A 26,839-nucleotide genomic window follows, 5' to 3' on the forward strand; every position below is an offset into this window, starting at 1 on the left:
CATAAGATGGGCAATCAGAATAGCTTTTGTGTTTGAAAGCTAAGACTAGTTTTAAGTATGCACAGACAACTGTCTGGTCTTGTTCTCTTACAAACAGAAGTCTCGGCGAGCTGTGGTGAGTTTAGACAAATAACAACCAATCTCCCTTTTGAAGTGAGCAGGGACTGTGCCTCTGGAGAGGGTCTGTGAGTACCGCAGTCCCATCCAGACTCAGAAAAGGAGGCCCCGAGGGCATGCCGGGAAATGTGATTCAGCCAACCGTGGTGTTTCGAGTGCCTACTCTGCCTGTGCCTGAGGGCTTACATTTTATCTAAGACATGGGACAGATCATGGATGGGCAGCATTGAGAGGCATCTGTGAATGCCACAGGGGCTCTTGGCTTTCCATGTCATTTTGAGAGCATTCTCCTTCAGTTCTCAGCCACATGCATTGGGGCTGTGAGGGCAATGGAACAGCACAGTCTCCCGATAAGACCACAGTGTGGTGGTCAGGGGCAGAGATTCCAGAGCTGGATCATCTCAGCTAGTTCTAGTTCTACCACTAGTTCTGTGACCTTGTTAGAGGCTAAGGGTTAAGGCATATCCCTTAACCTCTCTGTGACTCAGTTTCCTCTTTGGATAAATGGGGGTTAGGTTTGTCATAGAGAATAAGTGAATCAAGTTATCGTGTAAAGCAGACAGAATGCAAGCCTGCACATAAACACATAGAGGCATATGCATGTATGTTACACAAAATACATACGGATGATTTGCTTCTATTTACTGATAAATAAATAGGATGTTTCCCTTGGCAACATTTCTGGAACTGGGCTCTGGAAGCATGACCTTGAGAAAGGAGAGGGAACACTGGGGCCTAGAGGGCAGAGTCCCCACAGCTCACAAACTGCAGTGCTGACCTTTCCCTTGTTTCCACGGGGAAAATGAAGAAGATGGAGCCAATTGCCTGCAGGTCTCAATGGGACCAGCAGTGGCAGGACAAAAGGCAGGTAGCGCCCAGCCCCATCTCGACTGCGGTGGCTGGAGGGGAACGCAGAGCATCTTTCCTGCTCCCCTGCAGCTCCATCCTGATCCTTTCCCCTGGTCTCCTTCTCCGTGTTATGTTCTGCATCTACAGAGGCTTCCGTCTCTGTTGTCAGCCCAACTCTCCTTGTGAGATGAGGAAGCCGAGGCCTGTGCCTTTGTTACTTATTTGCCCCTGGGTGGATGGCTGCTGTTGTGCGTTATTTCTCTCCTTCCCATCATCCTGGTATCTGTGTCTCCATCCTAGCTACCCTTTTTCTTATCTCTTCCTTTTCCCTCATTTTCCTTTCTCTCTCCCATCCTGGTGTGGGCGGGTATGCAGGGAATTAGAGGGATATAATTAGTAGCCAGGGAGAAAGCAACTCCAGCCTGCCTTCATTTTTTCTTGGACCAGTTGTGCTGAGATAGGACCAGCACTGTCTGTCCATGGGATGCCATGAGTACCCCAGGGGCTGTGGAAACGGATCAGGACTCTGCCCATGGACCCTCCATACTGCCTCTAACCCCAGATATACTGTGACACACCCCCTCCCTGTCCCTAGCACACACATAGACACTCAGAGTAAGCACAGAGGGCCAGATAGGGGAAGAGAAGGAGCCAGGTGTGGGGTTAAGCAGAGCTGGGCTGCATAACTTTGGCAAGTGACTGGCATGCCTATAAAAGCAGGTAATGGATTGCACTGGTTGATTCCCGTCCTGTGCAGTATGTTTCTCAGAGTGATGCACCAGCCAGGCACAGCAAGCTGCCCAGGCTGGGGAGGGGAGCCTGTGACCTGGCCCATGCCCCAGGTCCTGGAGGGGTGAGCAGAGAACAGGCAGTCTCCCTGACTCCTGAGCCTGTCTTATAGGCATGGCTCCATGTGGATTTCATTGGTGACTTCATCATTGTCCTAACGTATAGCCTTGACACTTTTCCTAAGGAGCTGCTTCTAAGCAGGATTCCCATCCTGGGGTGGAAGTCTTCAGGTCTCTCCTCCACATCCATGGTCTGGATTCACCTTGTGATGTGACACTTACCTTTTCTTTTGAGTTGGAAAGAGCCAGACCCTTTGGGGCTCTGCAGTCTTCTGGCTTCATCCAAGACTCTCATTCTCTCTGGCCTGTGGCCAAGGCCTTCCAGAGGTCAAGACAGGGCCTGTGCCACTTCCTTTTTGTTTATTTGCTTCTTTGGGCTCCCAATATTTTGTCAATGCAAAGACAGGGTTACAAAAATGGTAGCACACTTTTTATGTCCAACCAATCTGTGTATCCCTGAGACTATGTATTGAAGCTCACTTGTATATAAAAACAAAGGTCTACATTCCATGAACTTGGGGAATGAGAGGCCTGGGGTAAGTGCACACCCCATCCTCCCTCTGCACGTGCACACTCACACACACGTCCCTGCGCCCTCACCAGGGTAGGACCTTCCTGTACCTCTGGCTGCCAGAAGGGACTTCTCACCCTAGACCTGGCCCACGTGTGACGGACCCTGTCCCTGTCTTTTTCTTCTTTCCCTCATCATTTTCTAGCAAGCACCTTCATGCCTTTGACCTTCTATGTGCTGCAGAGACGCTGCTGCCTACCCTCAAGCCCTGAAGAGTCATTATCCTCCCAGGTGATTTCATTTCCCCACTCATTCACTCACTCACTCACTCAGCAAGAAGCGCCCCATGGGCCAGACACTGATCTAAGCCCTGAAGATACGGCCAGGAACAGCACAGACAATGTGGACCTTACACACACTTTTTCTTTTAACCTCTCCCTAGGGATTCACCATAAATGACAGAATCCCTACTGACTTCCTCTAAAAATGCACAGAGTTTCATGTTTGCACTTTAGCAATCAGACTTCTTGGTCCTGCCCTGCCAGGCCCCACACTCTTCTGTTGCTTTTGGGGGAAGGGCCACTTGGCCTCAGCAGCCAATATTTCTAAGAATTTATTTTAGGCATGAAAAGAATCCCAAGCCCATGGATATTTAAGTAGTCAGCTTTCAGCTTTTTTTCCATCTCCCCAAGACTTTTCTCTCCTCCATCTTATTCCTCCCCCGCAGCCACCTCCTCACCCCTACCGTCTGCGTGGTCAGAACTTGAGCATATCTGTGGAGAATCAGAAGCAACTACAGAGCTGGAAAGACCCAGCCTTCTGGGGAGTTTGTTCCTGCCTATGTGGGGTGTAGCGTGGTGCGGGGAGAACCCCTAGCTTCTTGGTGTGCCAGCTTCTGTGACCCCAAGCAGGGTCTCTTCCCCAAGCCTCTGCATTCACCTGCGGAATAGGAGTCCAGTAGCCCTGAGCTTGGCTCTCAAAGAGCCCTGAGAATGCTCTTTGTAGTGATTGACACAATGAAGAGCCTCCGCGGGGTATGCCAGAATGTTTCTCTTCTGTCAAGGACATTCTCAGAGCATAATGCTTGAAGCCTAGGTGACTGAGTACCCTTTTTAAATTTTATTTTTTTGAGACAGGGTCTCTCTGTCGCCCAGGCTGGAGTGCAGTGGCACAGTCATGGTTCACTGCAGCCTCAACCTTCTGGGCTAGAACAGTCCTCCCACCCCAGCCTCTCGAGTAGCTGAGACTACACATATTATTTTTTTTGTACAGGTGGGGATCTCACTATGTTGCCCAGGCTGGTCTCAAACTCCTGAGCTTGAGCAGTCCTCTTGCCTCGGATTCTCAAAGTTCTGGGATTACAGGCGTGAGCTGCTGTGGCCGGCCAGCATCCTTTTTATTGCTCAGATTGCTCCCTATATGGCTGGTAACATGGTCCCTTTCTCCGTTGCCTTTCATGGGGAAAGGACTAGGGTGGTCCCTGGAGGGCAGGGGGACGTGTGCCATGGTACATGATTTGGCAAGTTGGGGCCCCAAAAATGGTTGGTGAAAGTGATGCATGTGGTGGCATTTCATTCTCCAGGCCTTTTTCTTCTGTGAAGTGCAGACAGTTAGTCTTCCTTGGAAAGCCCTCGGCCTGGCTGTCAGTGAGTTTCTGTTGATGATATCTCAATGAAAGTTTCCAAGCTTCAGGAACCTCCCTTAGGGCCAGGCACCAGGCGGGTGTGTTATTCACATGATCTCATTTATTTCACATTGCATGGCAACCTTTCAAAGTAGGTATTTCTGTGTCCATTTTTACGCGAAACTAGAGCTAGGAGGGATTAAGAAATTTATCTAAGACTGTGCAGTTAGCTAGAAGTAAATTTAGGGTGTCAGCTCCCCAAATCCATCAATCTAATTCTAAAACTTGGGCTGTCTTGTGCACATTATCTCTCTAAATTTTTCTGCAGAAAACTTGTTTTTCAGAAACTCTATAAATCAGTCGTAAAGGAATGTTGGAGAGAGTGATGATTAAAATCTGAAGAATGAGAACAACTTTTATTACAAATCGATATACAGGCTGGGCATGGTGGCTCATGCCTGTAATCCTAGCCGTTTGGGAGGCCAAAGTGGGCTGGCCAATTGCTTGAGGTCAGAAGTTTGAGACCAGCCTGGCCAGAGATAGGTGAAACCCTGTCTCTACTAAAAATACAAAAATTAGCTGGGCTTGGTGGCGAGTACCAGCAATCCCAGCTACTTGGGAGGCTGAGACAGGAGAATCTCTTGAACCTGGGAGGCAGAGGTTACACTGAGCTGAGATTGTGCCACTGCACTCCAGCCTGGATGGCAGAGACTCCATCTAAAAAACAAATCAATATACAGATGCAGTAGAAGCAAATTTTGTCTCCTACAAATCTCTACATATAGTTAGCCTCCCTTAGGTTATTACATAGAATTGTAAGCCATTAGCTCTTTAAAAATATGTATGTGTGTGTACACACACACACACACACAGAGTGAGTCATGTTCACTTACATTCTGAGAAAGGCATCATTAGGTAATTTTGTTGTTGTGCAGACATCATGGAGTATACTTATATAAACCTACGTAGCATGGCCTCCTACACACCTAGGATATATGGCATAGCCTGTTGCTCCTAGACTACAAACCTGTGCAGCATGTGACTGTACTGAATACAGTACAGTAGACAGGTGTGACATCATCATAAGTAATTGTGCATCCAAACATACTAAACATAGAAAAGGCACAGGAAGAATACAGTATTTTATGAGACCGCCATCCTATACGCAGTTTATTGTTGACCGAAGCATCCTGCAGTTCATGACTGTGTGTGTGTGTGTGTGTGTGTGTGTGTATGTGTGTGTGTATTCAAAGGGCTGCACTAGTCAAAAATTGTGAGGTTTTCTCCAATTGGTGAAATTATCTAAATAAGCCCCCTCAGATTTAGCCCCTAGTCACTTTTAAGTTAGTACATAGGGAATGCTTAATGAAAATTGCTTTTTCCTAGGTGAGATTTTTCAGTCCCCAAGTGGGGGAAGCATTTTACTTATGAAACCACCTCAAGTGACCAGCAAACAAAGTCGGAAAGCCTGGCCCTGTGCTAGAGACTCTGTCTTTGCATCTCCTCCCTCCCCTTATGTGGCCTTTTCTCTTCAGATCAGTATTTACCGAATGTGCCAGGTTTCTAAGCACTTACATTCTGCCCCCCATTCCCAGGGATAGGGTGGGGTTTTTAGGGGAGGGAGGAGCCCCTTGTGTGTTGGCCTGGTGGGAGACAGGAGGGGCCGTGCACTGCTGCCGGGGCAGGGGCAGGGGGAGTGTTGGATTGCCTTTTGTTTTCAAATATATATATAAATATAGTTATAAACATTTATACATTGATATATTTGTATGTAATGTCTGTATTTATTTTTCAATGTATATGTGTATATGTGTGCCTATATATGTATGTGCATGTATGTGTATATGTATGTATGTGTACATATGTACCTGTATGTATATATGTATCATGTATGTGTATATATGTACTGTGTGCATATGTGTATATGTGTGCATACATGTGTATATGTGTATGTGTGTCTATATGTGTGTATACATACGTATGTGTATGTATGTATATGCATGCTTTCTTCCTTATACAGAGAAATACCCCAGACTGGAAGACGGTACTTATAATTTATATGTACAAATATGCATAGTTTAATTTTAAAACTTATATATGGATATATACATTTATATGATATGTATCCCTAAATATATATATACTTATGTGTGTGTGTGTACATCTCTAGTTAAAACTTGGCTTGTGCCCCGAGTGTGTGAAACTCCCCAGACTGACACACTGTGCCACACTGGTTCTGGAGAGCTGGGATTCTACAAGACCACGGCCCCCAGTGCTGTCCTCTGGTCTAGTGTGGAGATGCAGGCTGCCTTGCATTGGGGTGTCAGGGCCGATCATTCCCGTGGTGTCTGGGAGGAGCTGCGCTCCCACACTGAGAGAACTAGAGAGCTGGCTGTTTTGGAGCAAAGGAGAATACAAAAGCTATGGGAGCCGGCACTGGCAGGTGGTTGCAGCAGCTTCTGGAAGGTTGGAAGGGAAGGGGGTAACATTGGAAGCAGTGGGGGCCCCGGGCAAGGACCCAGAGATTGGAAATGCAGCCGTTCTCGTCGTGCGACGGGGTGTGGTGGCTGCCCCAATGAGCGCTCCGCCCATCTTTGGGTTTCAGGTCCCACCCGAAAGATGCCCCCCAGCGCCAGTGCCGTGGACTTCTTCCAGCTCTTTGTCCCGGACAATGTCCTCAAGAACATGGTGGTGCAGACAAATATGTACGCCAAGAAGTTCCAGGAGCGGTTTGGGAGCGACGGAGCCTGGGTGGAGGTGACGCTGACGGAGATGAAGGCGTTCCTGGGCTACATGATCTCCACCAGCATCTCCCACTGCGAGTCCGTCCTCAGCATCTGGAGCGGTGGCTTCTATAGCAACCACAGCCTCGCCCTTGTCATGAGCCAGGCCCGCTTTGAGAAGATCCTCAAGTACTTCCACGTCGTGGCCTTCCGCTCCAGCCAGACCACCCACGGGCTCTACAAGGTCCAGCCCTTCCTCGACTCCCTGCAGAGCAGCTTCGACTCTGCCTTCAGGCCTTCCCAAACCCAGGTGAGGCCAGCTCGGGGCTAGGGGTTGGGATAGAAGCCTGGCCAGGTATCCTCACACTCTCGGCCTAGCCTTGCCTGGCGGCCAGGCTTTGGGGTGCCCTGCCTGCCCTGCCTGCCCTGCCTGCCCTTCCTGCCCTGCCTGCCCTGCCTGCCCTGCCCTCTGAGTTCACTTCAAGGTCACCTCTGCTATTCTTCCATTCCATTAATCCACATAATCCCAATTAGATCAGAGGGGAGTAATAATAGTAGCTCTAACCCACAGACAAGTCAGAATTCAGTCTTTTATCCTGAGAGGCAGTTTTTCTCCTCTTTTCTCCCCATCCATCCTCTTCTTTAATTATACTTTCTTTCCAAATAATGTTTTGCTCAGGCAAATACTAATTTTCTGGTCATATACTCTGAGTATGAGCTCACCTATTGGTGATGAAAGGAGGCTTAGAAGCCTTCTGCGTGGCGGAGGGAGTGAGCCTGGAATTGCAGCCATTCTTCGGATCCTTGGGGGTTGCTTTTGGCCACGCAGAACACAGCCAGAGCTGTTGGGTGAGGGTTTGGCAGAGCTCCAGACATCACTGGACTGATTCCCTAAGACCTTCCCTAACCAGTTCCCAGACAAGAGGGTTCTGCCTACTCTCAGCTCCCGAGCCCCTCCCTGCCTTCTGCTGGTATCCACTTGCACCTGGCCCTGGGAAGACAGAACTCCAGAATCTTCGTCGAAATTTGCCCTGCTGGTCTAGCAAACTAATGAGATGGCTAATTTCTTCTTCTTTTTTTTTTTTTCTAGACAGAATCTTGCTCTGTCACCCAGGCTGGAGGGCAGTAGCACGATATCAGCTCACTGCGACCTCTGCCTCCTGGGTTCAAGCAGTTCTCCTGCCCCAGCCTCCCGAGTAGCTGTGATTACAGGCACCCACCACCACACCCGGCTAATTCTTGTATTTTTAATAGATGGGGTTTCACCATGTTGGCCTGGCTGGTCTTGAACTCCTCACCTCGTGATCTGCCCGCCTCGGCCTCCCAAAGTGCTGGGATTATAGGCATCAGCCACCACACCCAGCTGAGATGGCTAATTTCTGGAGATGTCTTTAACCCGAACCAGGAAGTTCTTGGCATATGTGAGCCCCATTCCCTTTGTCTTGGTTTGTGTGGCAATAGCAGTTCAGTTCAATTATATATATATATTGAGAGACCCATTGCACACCTATCTGTCCTGTGCTGCTTCTAAGGCTCTTCTAAATAAACCTCCAATTCTTATTGACATTCCCCTCTAGGTCCTTTCTCTAACTCTCTATAGGATGCCTTCCCTGCAACACGGCTGAAAATCACAGGGTTTTTGTGGGGAAGGTACTGTCCTATTTCATGTCTGCGGGAGCCTTACATTCTCTCTGGATTTTTCTCCCCACTGTCTGGTGAACACGTCAGGCTCGTTATGATTTCCCGGTGTTTGCAGCGTGCCTTCTGGGCCCTGGAACGCTTTGCTTTCTCTCTACTTTGCAAATGCATCCAGTGTCCAAGGCCAGTGTAAGGCCCACAGTCCTTGTGGATTCCCTGTTATCTGAATTCCCGCCACTACCAATGGGTTAGTCACATGCCACTGCACCTCATCCTCCAGTGTGTCACTTACCTTCCTAAGAAGAAGTGGAGACTTTCGGGGACATGAGCCCTGCCCTATGACAGGTCCTGTGGTACCAAAGGACAGGTTTGAGCACTATCTTTTCTTTCACTAAGTACTTACTTGGTTGAAAATGAAACAAATGAGAGACAGTTGTCTGGATGCAAGGGAAAAATAGACAACACGTTCTGACCCTGCTGGGGGTCAAACATTTGGAGAGGTGCTGCAGAAGACTCAAGAGGTATCTGCAATGTAAGTCCAGGGAAGTGCCGGCTTCTCTGGCACACTAGATTTGTGGGTCACCTCTTCGCAGCCCCCAGGCACATGTGCCCTGAGGGGAAACCCGGAAGCGTTGCTGAGCCCAGCTGGGTGGGCAGTGGCTGGATCTTAGAGCCTTCAGAGGACTCCCAGAATCTAGCAGTAACCAAAGCAGCTGGTGTGTGTGTGTGTGTGTTTCTACACACAAACAAAATGGGGAGACACTGCATTTCCTCATAACTGGAGCCAGATTGATTAGAGAAATCTTTTCTGGGAGGGATTATGCAAATCAATAAATGGATGTTTTGTCTTTCCCCCACCGTACATACCACCCTCCACACCTCAAAATGAGCTCGTCATGCACAGGAGGAGGCTCAGGAGATACAGCTGTGTAACAGAGAAATGCTGACCAATCTGCAGCCTGGAAGAGGAGAAAGTGGTTTTTCTGTCAGGCAAAGTTTTCGGAGCTTTGGGGAGCATGCTGTTATGTGCTGCATTTAGAAATGACAGATTCATAATTCATTTAATGATGATAGAAAGGGAAAAGGATCACGGAGGGTCAGAAATTCTTGCTGGCCCTTTTGCTTTGTTGAGGCATGTGATTAAATATAAATTTGCAACTGATCATATGTTTAATGCAAGTGGAACAGAGACACACTTTCTTTCTGAAGAGAATGAGAGAGGGCAGTTTTCATTTACTGTGGCCTCAGAGGATGAAGAGTAGGATGCAGGTCTTTGGCAAGGATCACTGGGCAGGGAGAGGACAGACAGAGGGCTTCTTTATGCCATCTTTTCCCTTCTCCATCTGCGCCCATTCTCCCACTGTGGAAGATCGGGGGTGGGGGGGACTTGTCCATTGCACTAGAGCAGTTCCAAATGGGGCTTTGAATGTTTTATGAGCTGCAAAGAGCCAGCAAGTGCAAGAAGCCAGGCATGAGGGCCAGGGGAGACACTGCAGCCAGGATAGCCTCCCAGCCTGGGAGGATTCAATTTTCAAAATCCTCCCTAGAAGAATGGAAGGATACTGTCCACATCACACGTGGTGTCATCCTCCATTCCGTCCTTGGGAAAACCTTTTTCTGACATCACCTGGGAGCTTGTTGGGAATGCACAGTCTCAGGCCCGGCCTTACTGAATCACAGTCTACATTTTAGCAGGATCCTCAGGTGACTAATGTGTTCAAACTTTTTCTGTAAATAGCCACATGGTTAGTATTTTAGACTTCATATGGGTTGTGTGGTTTCTGTTGCATGTTTTTAGCGGTAGCCCCAAAGCAGCCCCAGCCAATATGTAAGCGAATGAGCATGGCAGTATTCCAAAACAACTTTAGCTGCAGAAACAGACGTGGGCCAGACCAGGCAGTAATGTGCTGACCCCTGATCTAGGGCATCGTGCAGAGTTCTGGAAATCATTGCCTGCACTCGTTTCATTTGACTGCAGGTGCACACTCTAATTCATGATTAAGCTTGGGATATGATCAGGGAGGGAAGTGTAGAACATTCCTAAAATAGACCCTGAAGCCTCTCAAAAGAGCTTTACCTTGAAGAAACAGATCTGTGGCCACTCCTTGGAGCCAATTTTTGTTATGCTGTTTTTTTCTTTATTGTCTTATTATTGGGAAAAGTCCTATGATCATGTTATCAAAAAGTTGAAATAGATGAAATAAGTTTAAAAAATGCCTTGGGAATCTTGTCGGAAAGGACATGACAACCTAGAGGACAACCAGAGGCTGTGTGTTGCAGCGGGCCCACGGGGAGCTGGGTCATCTCATGAATGATTTATAAAAAGAGGAGGTTCAGCCTGGAGGAAGGAGATTGTGGGCTGACACGAGGGCTGTCTTGAAAATTAAAAAAAAAAAAACATTTTTTCTTTTTTTCTTGCTGGACAGAAGCCACATCCCTAGGTTTAAGTTAAATATAGGTAAATTGTGGGTCAGTGGAAGACCTTAGTAGTTGGAACTTTCCATAGTAGCAGGGACATCCCTGAAAAGAAGTGAGTGCCCACCACCAGGCATGTCCAGCCAGAGGCCATAGGACCCGTGTCAGGGATCCCTCAACCATGTGAGAGTTGGGACTAGGGACCTTAGGCCAATAATAATAACAATAATAATAAACTCCTTTGATGAAATAGCTACTGTGTGTCAGGGAGGGCCGGTGTTAAGTATTTTGCATACAGTTTCTTACTGAATTCTTTCTAGAAACAGTAGCATAGACCATGATACTACCTTCTTACAGGTAAGAAGGGTCAGGATCAGACAGGTAAAGTAACTTAGCTAAGGCCACACAGCTGCTCAAAGGCAGAGGCTGAGTTTGAGCTCCAATCTGATGAGCCCCCAAGCTCATGCTGCCTTCCATGAGACTCTGCTTTTTCCCTACCGGCAGGTGCTACATGAACCCCTGATCGATGAGGATCCTGTATTCATTGCCACGTGCACAGAACGGGAGCTGCGCAAGAGGAAAAAGCGGAAATTCAGCCTCTGGGTCAGACAGTGTTCTTCCACTGGCTTCATCATCCAGGTGAGCCCTGGGCTGAGCCCAGGGAGGGTCGGCAGAGAGGGTTGGGGAAGAAAATCGGTGGGACCTGGGCTCATCTCATAACCAAGAACTTGTTCACATACCCTTTTCACTGTGTGTCCAAGTCCACCCGATGCTCCTGCCAAGGCCAGGGCTGGGCTGTTCCCTCCTCACCGGGCCAGCGGATAACCAGCCCTGGAGAGGCTGCTGCCACATCTGGCCCTGTTCCCTGTACATTCTTCCTCCAGACTCCAGCCCATCTGGGTAAATGACTCATCAAGGTTCAGGCCCTAGCAATGTTGGCCAGAAGTGTCACCCAAATGGTGGGTCATATGAAGTGACTACCATCGCCCTGTAGATTGTCCCTCAAGACTTATGGACTTGTGGCTTTGAAACTCAAGGCTGTCGCAGAAGGCTTCCCCACTCCCACCAGGCATCTGCCCACCCTTCCTGTTTCCAGGATGCCTTCTTTACAGACCACCACCAACAGCCCACTGGTGAAATTATGAATAACCTTCACCAGGAACATGTGCCCAAGTCATCAGCCCTTGGACCCCGCGTGGCTGACATGGGTGCCTGTTTTACAAGAGGTGGCTGAGCTCTGCTCCAGGCAAAGCATATGAGGTTGATCTGCCAGGAGCAGTAGGGTACACAGAGGGAGATGGTGGGGACGGATAAACACCAGAATGTGGTGCCTAGGTGATGTCTCCCTGCCTAGTCTAGTTTCTCATGTGTGCTGCACAGCGACACCTCTCATCAGACAGGCAGGCCAGCCCTGCGGTGACAGCTGACCACACGCTCACTCACTGCCCTCGCTTGACCGCATCCCCAGGCCCCAAGGCACAGGGGTTTTACACTTCCATCTTAACCTGAACTAGAGCAGGATTCATAGGAAGATTCCGCTGAACCTCTCCTGTCCACACCTGCTCCAGAACCACAGTGGGGCAAGTGCGCTTGCTCTGGGTGTCTTCCCTCCTTCCTTTCAAAGCACCATCCTGGCTCCTTCTGCAGGTCTGAGGCCCTTCAGGTTGAGCTGGGACCAGGATCTCCAGCCAGACCAGGGACTCTGCTTGTACATACGTACTGTTTGGGGTCTTGCCACACTGGTCCTATCCCAGAGGGGAATTCCCTCACTCCTAGAGGTGCAGCCTCAGCTCCTTGTCCCCTCATATTCTCCAGAGTCCTCTGCCATCTCCATAGTGCCTTTTGTGATGATACTCTCATAGAGTACAGGTGCATCAGGTTCATTTTAAATAAACCTTCCCAAGGGACATTGGTTGATTCTTTCAGTAAATATTTTTTGAGCATCTGCTACCTGCACACATTGTACCAGGCATTGGGATATACAAACATGGCCCTGCCTTCCTTGAGATCTGCCTAGGTAGCTTTTTTTGTTTTGAGACAGGGTCTCACTCTTCCACCCAGGCTGAAGTAAAGCAGCATGATCATAGCTTACTTCACTCAGCCTCCCAGGCTCAAGTGATCCTGTCACCTCCACCTCCCAGGTAATTGGGACTGTGGATGTGTGACACCATTCCCAGCTAATTTATTTTTATTTTCATTTTGGTAGAGGTAGAGTCTCACCATATCGCCCAGGCTGATCTTGAACTCCTAGGCTCAAGTGATCATCTGCCTCAGCCTCCCAAAATGCTGGGATTACAGTTGTAAGCCACCGCACCAGCCCTGTGTAGCTTTTGAATAAACATTTCCATGCGGATCCCGTGTGCATCTGGCATCATTTCCTTCTCCCTCTATAGTTAGTAAGGAGCTAGAAATCACATCGTCACAAGGCAAAGCCACGGATCTCTCTCTCTCTCTCTCTCTCTGTCTGTCTCTCTCTCTGTTCAGATTCTTTCCCACTTTTATAAATCTATAAAACCCACATCTATAATATAAGAAGTTTGGGTTGGTACTTTGAAGTTTCCATTCATTTCTAAAAGTCTTGATTCTAGGAATTTTTGCAGCAACATGAAGGTTTGTTTTTAGAAGCCAGAACTGAAGCTGACAACTATCAGTCAAAAGTAGCGTAGCTTCCACCATTGCCAGGGGCAGCCTTCAGAACATGCTCAGAGTGCGGAGCAGTGGGGGCAGTTCCCCTGCAGTTACTGGCTGTGCTGTGACAGGGCTGGCAGGAGAACTTTCTCAGCCCTCACAGTCCCTCTCTTTATTTCCAGCTCCAGCTGAAGGTGCCTGTGGCAGGCATAGAGCAGGGAAAGGACATCTCTGCCTGTGAGGAGCCTGGAGATTCAGAGGAGGAGCCACATGGCCTGGGGACAGTTGGTTTTTTAGTGTCATGCCCCTTTTCTTGGTTGTGTAGTTTCATCCTGCCAAGACCCTGAGCCTTTGACTGGCTCGACTAGACTACATTCTTCTGACAGGTGGGGCAACTGCGGGATGAGCTCCACTTGAAAGATTCTAGATCAAGAAGTGAGTGAAAAAAAGAAGTTCCAAATTGACCAGTGGTCCCAGAAAAGATCCATGGGAAAGCTGAATGGGAACTCAGTACAGCCAGCTCAGATCATCTGGGCCTCAGGTGTGGTCAGTTTAGCCCCGTAAGGGCATTTGGATGAGAAGGAAGAAACTAACAGTTGGACAGAAATAATAATTACGGTGATGGTGTTTAGAAGAGCTCCAATAGATCTATATTTTTGTAGGTATAATGCACTTGAATTCATTTGAAGGGAAATCTTTGATGAAAGTGGCTTAAAATCTTAAGTAATTTAAGGGAATATGTGGTATGTTGTAGGATGGACATGAGAGGAAGAGATTAAATTAACTATCATTGAAAAAATTAAGACCCTAATAGCCTGTACTGCTGAGAATGCAAGAAGCAAAGAGTAAGAAGTTTCGAGGAGAAATAAGTCATCAGATGAGAAGCAGACACAGCTTTACTGCAGAGTGGGAGACTACCTGTGAATGCCATCCCGGCCTGAAACGTGGTCCTGCTTGTCCGTCCTCACATTCCTCTTTTCAGTCTTCTTCCAGCAATCTCTGAAATGAGGCACTGGTTCAGATGGGTGGGCTTCATCTCCCACTTGACATTTGTAGGGCTGTCCTGCAGAACTGCTTACCTCAAAAGTCCTTGGATCCAGAATGTGTGTCTTGGTGTTTCACCAAGCACCCAGCACTTGGCAAGGAGTCAGGAGGCAAGGATGCTAACCTGTGGTGCTCCAGGCCAATGGAAACTGTCAGATGAGGCCATTCACGTTGCTCTGTGAAGTAGATTACCGCAGGTGGTGGCTCTTTAGGTCTTTGGTAATTTGGTCAACTTTAATATGAGGAATGATAAGAAATAAAATATTTCAACATCAATATTAGATAGATCGATGAGACAGAAAATTAATAAGGATATTTAAGACTTGAACTCAGATCCGGAACAAGTAAACTTAATAAACATTTATAGAGCTCTCCACTTTACATACATAAAATATACATACTTGTCAGTACCACATCACACCTACTCATAGGTTTAAATGAAATATTGATTGGCCATTATTAAGCACAATTATTGGCATAAAAGAGGTTTTCAATACCCATTTTTAGAATAAAACAACATTCCTGTTCTCTCTCCCTCTTTTTCTTCCTCTGTCTTCCTCTCCTTCATTCCTTTTTTTTTCTTTCTCTCCTTCAAAAAAAAAAAAAAGACCTGTTATACATTCTTCCTTAGTATGTTTTCATTAGTGACAACTTTTAAGAGCTGACATCTATTTACTGAGTCAGGGCTAGGATTAGGTCACCATGTGGCAGGCAGAATCATGTTCCCCAAAAGCATCCACATCCTAATCCCCAGAACCTATGAATAAGTTATCTTTCACAGCAGTTGTGATTAAATTAAGAATCTTAACATAGGGAGAGTATCCTAGATTATGCAGGTGGGCCTAGTATAATCACAAAATAAAATAAAATATATATTGTGGGGGATAAAACGAGAGGCATGATTCTGTTATCAACAAGCATAGCTTTTTGTGATGGTAAAATGCAGATAGCATGCAATTTTCCATTTTCACCATTGTTAAGTGTATGACTCAGTGGCACTAAGTACATTCAGTGTTGTGTAGCGGTCACCATCATCCCCTCTGGGACTTCTCCATTATTGCAGCAGATGAGGGCACATCTCTTAGCTGCATAACTGACCCCTAGAAGTAGTGGATCACCCATGAGCCAAGGTGCTTTCCAGATGCCCGGTCAGTGCTTTGGAAGCTCAGAGGAAGGGTCATGGTCTAGTTGAAGGCTCTACTCTGTCTCCCTTGAAGGTCGTCTCACTTCCCCGGGTGAGACTGACCACGATCTCCAGCTCTCCCAGGGCTGTGTGTGGGGCTCCCAGGGAGAAACACGTGAATGGCTGAGACAGCCTATGTGCTTCTTGGCCTTCAGCCCTGTCACCATCTGTCTACATTCCATGCAGGGGCAGTACTTGCTGTCATTGACTTGTAGCATTGTTGAGCCAGTCTGTCATCCAGAGTCTCTGTGGGGCGCAGGGATGCCTAGGAGTGCCTGTTCTTTATTTCCTGCTTGAGCCAGCTTTCTAGCTTTACCCCTGATATCAGCCAGACTTGGGGGTGTGATGGTTACTTTGATGTCTCTGGTCTTTGGCTGGACCATGGTACCCAGCTATTTGGTCAAATAGTAGTCTAGATGTTGCTGGAAGGTATGCTTTTAGTTAAATTTTAAATGGGTGACCTTTGAGGAAAGCACATTAGCATCCATAATGTGGGTGGGCCTCAGCCAATCAGTTGAAGCTCTTAAGAAAATGATTGCTGGCTGGTCGTGGTGGCTCACGCCTGTAATCCCAGCACTTTGGGAGGCCAAGGCGGGTGAATCACCTGAAGTCAGCCTGACCAATATGGTGAAACACAGTCTCTACTAAAAATACAAAAAAATATTCGGGCGTGGTGGCATATGCCTGTAATCCCAGCTACTTGGGAGGCTGAGGCAAGAGAATCAGTTGAACCTGGGAAGCGGAGGTTGCAGTGAGCCAAGATCACACCATTGCACTCCAGCCTGTATGATAAGAGCAAAAATCTGTCTCAAAAAAAAAAAAAAGAAAGAAAACCAAAATGATTGCTGTACCCCAAAAAAGGAAATTCTGCCCACAAAGGGCCTTAGAGCTTCAGCAGCAGCCTGTCCCTGGTGGGCTTCCCTGATTTTGGAGTTGTCAGCCTGTTTAATTACATGAGCCAGTTCCTTGAGATAAATACCTCTGCCTCTTCCTCCCACTCTCACCTCCCATACATATATACACACAAAAGCAATATGTGTATATATAAACACCTGGGTGCAGAATGCTAGGTACTATATGAGGCCACAGCCAACGCCTTCTTTTTTGGCTTTTCCTACTTCTAGTTACCCAGGCTGGTCTGGTCCCACTGCTAGTTACCATGGTGCACTCAAGACAGCATACACAGAAGCTCCTCGTCTTATAATGGGGTTATGTCCCTGTGATAAACCCCTCTTAAATTGAAAATATCCTGTCAGGTTAAGCACAGTGGCTCACACCTGTAATCCCAGCACTTTGGGAACCCAAGGAAGGCAGATCACTTGAGCCCAGGAGTTCAAGACCAGCCTGGGCAACTCGGCAAAACCCCATCCCCCTCAAAAAATATAAAAATTAGCTGAGTGTGGTGGCACACACTTGTAGACCCAGCTACTTGGGTGGCTGAGGTGGAAGGATCCCTTGAGCCTGGGAGACCAAGGCTGCAGTGACCCATTATTGCACCACTGCACTCCACCTGGGTGTCAGAGTGAGACCCTGTCTCAAAAAAAAGAAAACGTCTTAAGTCAAAAATACGTTTAAAGCTGGGTGCAGTGGACGAGTGTAGTGTCAGCAATGTGGGAGGCTGGGGGAGGAGACCACTTGAGGTCAGGGGTTTGAGACCAGCCTGAACAACATAGTGAGACCCCCCCATCTCTAAAAAAAATGCATTTAATACACCTAACCTACCAAAGAGCATAGTTTAGCCTAGTGTACCTTAAACATGCCCAGAACACTTACATTAGCCTGCAGTTGGGCAAAATTAACACAAGGCTGCTTTTATAATAAAGTGTTGAATATCTCATGATTGTTTACCCTTGTGATCGCCTGGCTGACCGGGAGCTGCAGGTTGCTGCTGCCACCCAGCATCACCACCCAGCATTGCACGGCGTATCACTAGCCGAGGAAAAGGTCAAAGTTTGAAGGAGTTTCTACTTAATGCCTATTGCTTTCACATGATCATGAAGTCAAACATCATAAATCAAATCAGTATAAATCAGAGACTGTTTGTATTTATTCTGTGTCACAGGCCTGCTAAGGACTGACCTAGGCCCCAGAACACCCTTCAGTCCTGCCCTGTTTGCAGAGGGGGTGTGAGCATGGGAGCTAGCCAAGGTTTGGGGTTCCTCAACCCAAGACATTGAGGCTGCTCATCCTGGAAGGCTGTGCCCTCTCTGTGAGTGGAAAGAGAACTCTCCAGCAGTTCTCTAGACTAGAGACTGCTGTTCAGGCTCCATAATGTCAAAAAGATCGAGGATCCAGTGGGAAAAATTGGCCAACAGATTAATGTTCTGTCGACCTTTAGCGATTAATGGAGCCCCAAGATTCTTTGAAGGAGAGTAAAAAAGGTCCACTAATTGTTTTTAATGGTATGGTCTAAAAGAGCAGATTTCTCCTGTTAGAACATATTGGCCAGGCACCTGCCTCTGCAGCATGAAACCAGAGTGCCCAGCGAGGGATGTTGACAGGTAGATGAACACCGAGGGGGGGGCCAAGGAGCAGATGCCTGGGAGGTGTCCTGAGTGGGGCTTTGAGGGACATAGGGAGGTGTCATCTGAAGAAGACAGGACATCTTCAGAGGGCTGGATGGCTGTCATGTCAAGGAGGCAATTCTGAATGACAGCTCTGCTCAGGAGGCAGGGCTTCAGGTGTACTCTGGGCATTGACATACCCTGGAAGTAGATGGGCTTGATAACCCAGAATTCAAGATGGTGACCCCCAAGCAAAAGGACCCCAGCTTGCTACCCCCTGCACCCATCATGGATTGTGTCCAGGCAGAGCCCTCATGACATCTGTGACACGATGTGAATGAGGTCCGTGCGCCCCGTGCTGCTAAGCGAGCTGACCTGGAAGCCCCTTTCCTCCCTCAGTCTCATCTGTGGATTCTGGCGGCTGCTTCTGGGGTTGAGGAAAGAATGATGAACATTTACAGAGTGTGAGCTGTGGGCCAGGCTCTGGGCTTGAACACTTCACATGCAGCATTCATTTTTTTTCTGAAGGGCCTTATGAGGCAGGTAATGTCACTGCCACTCTTTCTCGATAAGGAAACTGAGGCACAGAGAGGTTTGCTACCTTGCCTAAAATTGCATCTATAAAGTGGTAGACCTGGGATTAAACCCAGTTGTTCTGAACTAGATCCCACCTTCTTAACCACTAGGCTATGCTGTCTCCCCCAAGGAGAGACCTTTTCCTGATTTAGACAAATCTAAGGATCTTTCTTATCCAACTTGACTGTTGGTAGGATAGTGGTCTAGCATCCATGTCACTAATTTCTCTTATTTCAAGACATACTATTTATGTTGAAAGAATTTAAGGAAGGTACACTAAATATTATTTTTCCCTTATTTGACTCTTACTCTTTTTATATATTAAGTGAAAGAAATGTTTTGCTCTTGACCTATAACTAATTGAATTGGCTCTAAAAGTGAGGGCCACCATGGAATTAATTGGCTAGAGTGAATTTTGCTTGTGGATTCAGAAGCTGGTCAAGGCAGGACATGTGTCCATTTGTTTAATTGTGCAGTGAGGAGGATTCTGGCATGAGATCCTGTCCAGGTTGGATGTGGGTAAGATGAGGATGGGATTGGTTGAGATAGAAGACATCACCGTAGACCTCTTCGTGTCCTTGAGCAAGTAGCTGAGAACTACCTTCTTTCTCCATCTTTTGAATGAAGTTAATCCGCCCATTCCTCTTAACAATATAGGACTTCAAAGATGACAATAAAATATTTATTAAGTGCCAGATAAGTGCACCAGGTACTGTGTGGTTCAGATTGAACCCTCTCCCTAAAGAACTTAGAATCTTCAACTGCACAGACATGAGTATGTGCAAAGAGCCTACATGCTGATACATGTCCCTCCTCCAACCTGTCACTTTGAAAGAGCCACCTCTGGCTTTGAGCTTTGGGATGAGATGAAGGCAAGGGTCCCTCGGGGGTCAGTGGTGCTGAAGGTACAGGCAGAGAGGAGAAGGACCAAGAACAAACTCAGCACATGAGCTCTTCCTGGGCATGGTCATGGTGAGAGGCATCAGAGAGAAACTGGGCGATGAGAGATGAAAGTCATCAGTACGGTGATGGCTTAGAGACTTTGCTGGAAGCCCCAGCTAATACACGCAGATGGCACAAGCAGCACGTCCAGTGGGACTCTCTGCAGTGATGGAAATGTTTCATATCTGTGTTCTCCATGACAGCAGTTCCTAGCCTCACGGGACTGTTGACTATTTGCATTGTGAGCACTATGGCCACGGGACTGCATTTTTCATTTTAGTTAATTTAAATGTAAATGAAAGCAGCCACATGTGGCCGAAGGCAACCACATTGGAAGCATAGTCAGAGAGCTTTGTTGTATTAAAAAATCACTCCATGTGCACAATTTTCACTTAAAGACAATGGCCTTGCGAGGTACATATGGTGGTGTTATCCTTATAGATAAGGAAACCAAGGCTCAGAGCAATTAAGTAACTTGCCCCAAACCCCACAAGCCAGTGAATGACAGAGCCCATGTCCATGTATCCCGGCACTCACCCTCCCTGCCTCTAGTTCCTCTCATGACAAGTGACTGTCATGTACATTTCACAGCTCTCGCAAGTGGCTGTCCCATGCAGATGTCCCAGGTGACAGCCACACACACCCTGTCATCTCATTCTGCATCTTCAGTGAGTGCAGATCTTGCACTCCTGTGCCGTTTCCCCACAGCTAAATTACTTCCACCCTCATGGCTCCGTGCACACTAGCGATAAAAGACTAAAGCAAAGGATCACCAGTCCTAAGATGTGATCCCCTTCCCCTAAATATGCTCTTCACTGAGAAAACTGATTCTCTTCTGTTCTGAAAGAGAAGTAGGGTCATTCACTGGTCAAGACCAGTATAGCTGAACCGGGCTTTCTCTAGTTCTTTATGTTAGAGAGGCAGGAGGGCGCCCGGCTCCCAGCAACTGCTTAGTGGAACTATCAGCTGGTGAGTCAGCAGCCACTGCCGTTAACCTTACTGTTCTTTTGAGAAGTTGAGGGGAAAGACGAACTAGATCCTGCCTCTGGAGGTTGTGGAGACATTTCAGGAAAGCTAAGATGAATGCCATTTGCTGTATGTGTCCCCCAGGGTATTGACTGCTATAATCCAGATTTCCTAAAATCCTTTTTGTTGCAATGTCAGTATAAAATATGCAACATCAGTGATAACACCCTGGGGGAAGGTATAAAGCCATATAATAATAAACTTTCTCACCTACTTTCCTAAATATATGTATTTAAAAACTAATAAATCATAGGAGCAAAAAAAAACTTTTCAGGAAAAGTGAAAAGCTTGGCATCCAAAAGGTACATTTTCCTGCCCTAAAGATACTTGTCAAACAGTCTTGTAGCTCAGAAGTTATCTATAGCAGGCTGCAGTTTGCCCAGCGATAGGAGGTCACCTATGTCTCCACATGTTGGTGGAATGTATTAGTATGATGGTGCTTTCTCTAGCTATGTCTAGGGAGATATCTGACTTTTTGAAAAGCAGACCAGGAAGCAGTCATGCATCTGAGTGAATAGTATTTCCTTCCGTGTCCTCTCTGGGGAGCTCTTGTAGAAAGTACCCAACCCAGCATCTGAATACATATGTGGGTTCCCAGTGATTCTGCTGTTTCTCAGATTACTGGCAGGATTCCTTAAGATAGTCTTTTAAACCTGGACACAATCTTCAGCGTAGCTTGTATAGCTTCAGCATTTGTAGCAATGGGGTATGGTTGGGATGAGACTTCATTGGAGGTTACTCATCCAGCTAAAGGAAACAAGTTAGCACCTTAGACTGCTGACATTATGTCAAAGCAAACAAGGACCAATTGGGTAATGGACCTGCCTAGCCATCAGATCTAGCAGTACCTCTTGCGCTGAGCCTTTTTTCTTTTTCTTTTTTTTTTTTTTTGTGATGGAGTCTCCCTCTGTCACCCAGACTGGAGTGCAATGGAGAGATCTTGGCTCACTGCAACCTCTGCCTCCCAGGTTCAAGTGATTCTCCTGTCTTAGCATCCCGAGTAGCTGGCGTTAAAGGCACCTGCCATCATGCTCAGCTAATTTTTGTATTTTTGGTAGATACAGGGTTTCACCATGTTGGTCAGGCTTGTCTTGATTTCCTGACCTGATCTGCCCACCTCGGCCTCCCAAAGTGCTGAGATTACAAAGGTGTGAGCCACCACGCCCATCTGGGCTGAGCCTTTTCTTGGCCAGATTTTGACTGCCTTGCCCACAGTTCTAAATCATGTCCTTAGCTGAGACTTTCAAGGTTACCATTTTTTGTATTATTTATTTAAATGAAAGTCCTCTTTTATATTCACTTTGAAAAACTCATTATTTTATAATAATAAGTGCCACACATTTGGGACTCTCTTTAGACTCTCAATGGTGCCGCTTTTTGGCCTCATCCTTCTTCCAGATTTTCTAATAATAAATATTTGACTTTGGCTCCGTGCCTGTCCACTTCTCCTGTGACATCCCAGTCAAGTGTCTACTTCTTCAGAAGAGACGGGCTGGAGTCTGGAAAAATGCCAGTTTTCAGAGGTGCATTTCTGGACACATGAGGCTGAGTGAATGTCAAGACAGTCCTGCCACAGGACTGCCTTCCATATTCTACCCAAGGGTTGTAAACTCTCCGCTGCACATCGCTGGCTTTTGGGAAAATGTGGTAATCCCAGGAGAGCGAGAGGCTGACCTGGTTCTCATCATCATCATCATCATCATCGTCATCTCCAGGTGTGGAGACGATGCACAACAGACCCTACAGACACATACTCCAAATACATGGTTCACTCAGACACTATAGATACTGGAAATTGCAAATCCTCCTATGCTTGGGTAATCCTGATAAGGAAGTTATTTTATAATTATTTTTAGTGGGTCTGATTAAGTTGTATTATATGTTGCATCAAAAACATTACAATATATCTGTCATTCTAATAAATGCTTTTTGTACAGAAATAGCCACTTGAGTATATAGTCAACCTATCTATGTAAACACACACACACACACACACTTGCACTATTTTATAATCTGGCTACTTACAAGGATATTGTGAACGTTTTCTATGTTACTAAACATTTTTCTACATGGTTATTTTTTAAAGCGTACCACATTCCATTCTACATACATATGTAATTTTTACCAGTCTTCTTTCATGTGAGATAATTAGGTCATTGTTAATTTTTTTACCATTATTAAAAACTCTAAGATGGGCATGGTATTTTATGTATAAATCTCTTAACGCATTTCTGATTATTACCGTGGATTGAATTCCTAAAAGTGAAACTCATGAGTAAAATAGCATGAATATTTTTAAGGTTTTTATAAAATTTATTTTTTAATTGACAAAAATTGTTTATCTTTATTGTGTACAATGTATTTTGAAATATGAAGACACTGAAGTGGCTGAATCAAGTTAATTAACATATGCATTAGATCACACAGTTTCCATTTTTTGTGGTGAGAACACTTGAAATTGACCATCTTGGCAATTTTCAAGAACATATCGTTGGTAGCTGCAGTCACCATGTGGTGCCATAGATCTCTTGAACTTACTCCTCTATGTAACTGAAAGTTCGTATTCTTTGACCAACATCTCAGCTCTCTCACTTCCAGCCCCCGGTAACCACCATTCCACTCTCTCCTATTAGTTCAGCTTTAAGTTCACCTGTAAGTGAGATCATACAGTATTTCTCTTTCTGTGCTTGGCTCATTTTACTTAGCTTCATGTCCTCCAGGTCCATGTTGTTGCAAATGGCAAGTTTCCTCCTTTTAAAAGGCTGAATAGTAGTATTTCATTGTGTGTATATGCCACATTTTCTTCATCTACTTATCCATTATGGACACTTGTGTTTCCAAATCTTGGCAATTGTGAATAATGCAGCCGTGAAGATGGGAGTGCAGGTATCTCTCAGAGAGCCCTGATTTCAGTTCTTTTGGGTGTGTACCCAGAAGTAAGATTACTGGATCATGTGATTATTCATTTTTGAGGAACTTCCATACTGTTTTCCATAACAGCCATACTTTAAGGTCTTTGATTCCTAAAAGACCTTAGGGAAATTTGACCTAGGGCCAAATTTCCCCACATCCTCACTGACGCTGAGTGCTTGGACAGGGAAGGTGTTGTTTACTGTTGGTCTTCATGAAAGTACATTCAGTCAGTCTGTTTCCCAGGGAATAAAACTGACGTCATCTCCACTCCTCTGGTTTCAGGAAGGTGGGGAAGCACTCCATTTCTCAGCTACCATGTTTTAGTTCTTCAGCTACATAGAAGTGCCTGGTGTGGAAGCAGTATGCCCCAGTATGTGTTAGAACTCTGAGATACTCACAGACTTCCTGCCCTGGTGTGCACACGCCTCCCGGTTATTCACTCAAACACTAATGTGGGTGTTGATGAGAAGGAATTTGGATTTTGCAAATGTATTATGGTCCTAAGTCTGTTAAAGAGAAATTATCCTGCATGGGCCCAGCCTAACCACGTAAGCCCTGAAAAGGAACCAGGTTCTTCGTGACAGAAGAGAGTGCAATCACAACAGGGCTGCAGCCTCAGGAAGGGTCCCCATTGCTGGCTTTTTTTTTTTTTTTTTTTGAGGCAGAGTCTCGCTCTGTCGCCCAGGCTAAAGTGCAGTGGCACGATATCAGCTCACTGCAACCTCCACCTCCTGGGTTCAAGCGACTCTTCTCCCTCAGCCTCCCGAGTAGCTGGAACTACAGGCATATACCACCATGTCCAGCTAATTTTTATGTTTTTAGTAGAGGGTGGTTTCACAATATTGGCCAGGCTGGTCTTTAACTCCTGAATTTGTAATCCTCCTGCCTCAGCCTCCCAGAGTGCTGGGATTACAGGTGTGAGCCACTGTACCCTGCCTTTTTTTTTTTGGCAGAGTTTTGCTCTTGTCACCCAGGCTGGAGTGCAATGGCACAGTCTCAGCTCATTGCAACCTCTGCCTGCCGGGTTCAAGCAATTCTCCTGCCTCAGCCTCCCAAGTAGCTGGGATTATAGGCATGCACTACCGCACCCAGCTAATGTTTTGTGCTTTTAATAGAGACAGGGTTTTGCCACGTTGGTCAAGCTGGTCTTGAATTCTTAACCTCCTACCTCAGCCTCCCAAAGTGCTGGGATTACAGGCGTGAACCACCTCGCCTGGCCGACCATTGCTGGCTTTGACAATGGGAGGGGTCACATGGCAAGGACTACACGTTGCCTCCAGGAGCTGAGAGCAGTCCCTGACTAATGGTCAGCAGAGACACAGGACTTCAGTCCTGCAGCCATAAGGAAACAATGAGAATACACATGAAGGCAGATCCCAAACACCAGATGAGAACCCACCAGTCAACAGTTTGTTCGCAGCCTTGTGCTGAGCAGAAAAACCAGCCATGCCCTGCTTAGACTCCCAGCCTAGAACTATGAGCTCATAAACGGACACTGTTGAAGCCACTGAGTTTTTGGTCATTTGTGATGCAGCAATTAAAAAAGCATAATACACAGCGTTAACAATTTGAGTGTAGATATCTGTATAGAAACCCCAGACAGCATGTGGCTGTGTGTGTGTTAATGTGGAAATAAGCAGTGCGGGCTCGGATCCCATGAACTTCTTGAGCAGTTCTGGTTTGCAGTGAGTTACTGTCATCCAACACCACATTTTGCGTTGTGTTCTGTTTTGTTTGTTTAAGATTTTCTTGCGAAGTCACATTTCTTGCACCTGCACTGGAAAGAGTTGATTTTTTGAACATGTTCTTCTTGAATCTGTTAACTCTCCTGCCTCTAGCCCTTTGATGATATTCACGGAAGCAGCATGAAACACGTTTAAAAATTACTCCCTGAGTCCCGCACATCCTCTTTGCTGGCCTGGGCTCTTGGGTGAATATTTAGCCCTCAGTCCTGTCTTCTCTGCGCTGTGAGGGGAATTGTACCTATTCTGTCTGCCTGATGGCGGTTACTGGAAAGAACCAATAAAACAGCCATTATGAATATGCCTTGTAAGTTAAAAGCTGTGTTCAGGTGGAAAGTGCACAGATCCATGTATTCCTAACAGGTGAGGTTGCCTTTACTTTTATTTATAGTGAATTTAAATCATTCCTGTGTTTCAGAGCTCGGGAGTATGTGTGCATTTGTCTTCACTGCTGGGTTCATTATCTGCAGGTGCTTGTTCTTTTCCTCCTCTGCCTTGACCTTTCCAAACTGAAGCATCTGGGGCTGAGTCACCAGCCTCAGGGCCAGGGTGTGCTTGAGGGTGACCTGGGGCCCCTGTGAGCTGAAAAGATGATGGGGGCTTTTCCACAAGCTCTCAGCCTTGTGACTGAGACTCATGCTTGCTGAATTCTCGGGCTCCCAACCTCACGCTGCTGTGAGCACACTGACCTCTATGTGTTTATGTTAAAGATTTACGTCCACCTGAAGGAAGGCGGGGGCCCAGATGGCCTGGATGCACTGAAGAATAAGCCCCAGCTCCACAGCATGGTGGCCAGAAGCCTGTGCCGGAATGCGGCAGGCAAGAACTACATCATCTTCACGGGGCCCAGCATCACCAGCCTGACCCTGTTTGAAGAGTTTGAGAAGCAAGGTTAGTCAAGCGGGGAGCCAGTGGGGACACAGCCCTGCCTCCCCTGGGAAAGTGCTAGGAGAGGTCCAGGTGGGGGTACAGCTGTGCGGTGACCAGCACAGACCACAGAATACCAGGTGATGAGGCCCTTCCTTGAGGGAAGAGATGCATCAGCCACCCTGCGTGCCTGGACCCTGCCAGGCACTATAGATTGCAGGGTGAGTAAGCCACGGGCTCAAGATCTAGAGGACATGTTGGTGCAAAGCTCTGCTTAGTCTTCAGGGCATTTCTTTGTGTGTCCTCTGTTGGAAATCTGCAGCCATCAAAATCTGTGTCCCCTGGGCATAGCTCCTAGTAAGATTCTAGGAAATCTCTGGAACTCACCCACCATCTATAATGTGGCCCCTTCCCAGGAGACAGACAAGAATTGTGTGAAGACAGGGAACAGTACAATGGGCCTCAGAAAAGTCTTAGGTACCCTGAGTGCTAAGATGCTTGGTGCATGCATGGCAAAGACTGGGCAAGCCTTCCTTGGCTCTGAATGAAACAGGGGCTATAGAAAAAGAAGATGTGGACCAGTTCAGGAAGCCCTGTGGCAAGCTGCATTGGCCTTCACTTCATCCCACCTTTGGGGATTTAGAGCCAGTCCACTCAGGAGAAGCACAAAAACTGCTGGCTCCCCTGCA

General features: G+C 46.8%; 1 protein-coding gene across 2 annotated transcripts in view; it reads left to right on the forward strand.

Annotated features, from left to right (window-relative positions):
• PGBD5 (piggyBac transposable element derived 5) overlaps positions 1-26,839 on the forward strand; it is a 97,415-nt gene that overhangs the window by 49,137 nt on the left and 21,439 nt on the right. For both annotated transcript variants that reach the window (XM_035281091.3, XM_078356669.1), the window contains exons 2-4: positions 6,555-6,982; positions 11,230-11,364; positions 25,994-26,174. In XM_035281091.3, the coding sequence (XP_035136982.3) occupies positions 6,555-6,982; positions 11,230-11,364; positions 25,994-26,174 (744 nt within the window). The remainder of the gene's footprint in view (positions 1-6,554; positions 6,983-11,229; positions 11,365-25,993; positions 26,175-26,839) is intronic.

The sequence above is a fragment of the Callithrix jacchus genome, chromosome 19 (assembly GCF_049354715.1).
Source record: "Callithrix jacchus isolate 240 chromosome 19, calJac240_pri, whole genome shotgun sequence".
NCBI lineage: Eukaryota > Metazoa > Chordata > Mammalia > Primates > Cebidae > Callithrix > Callithrix jacchus.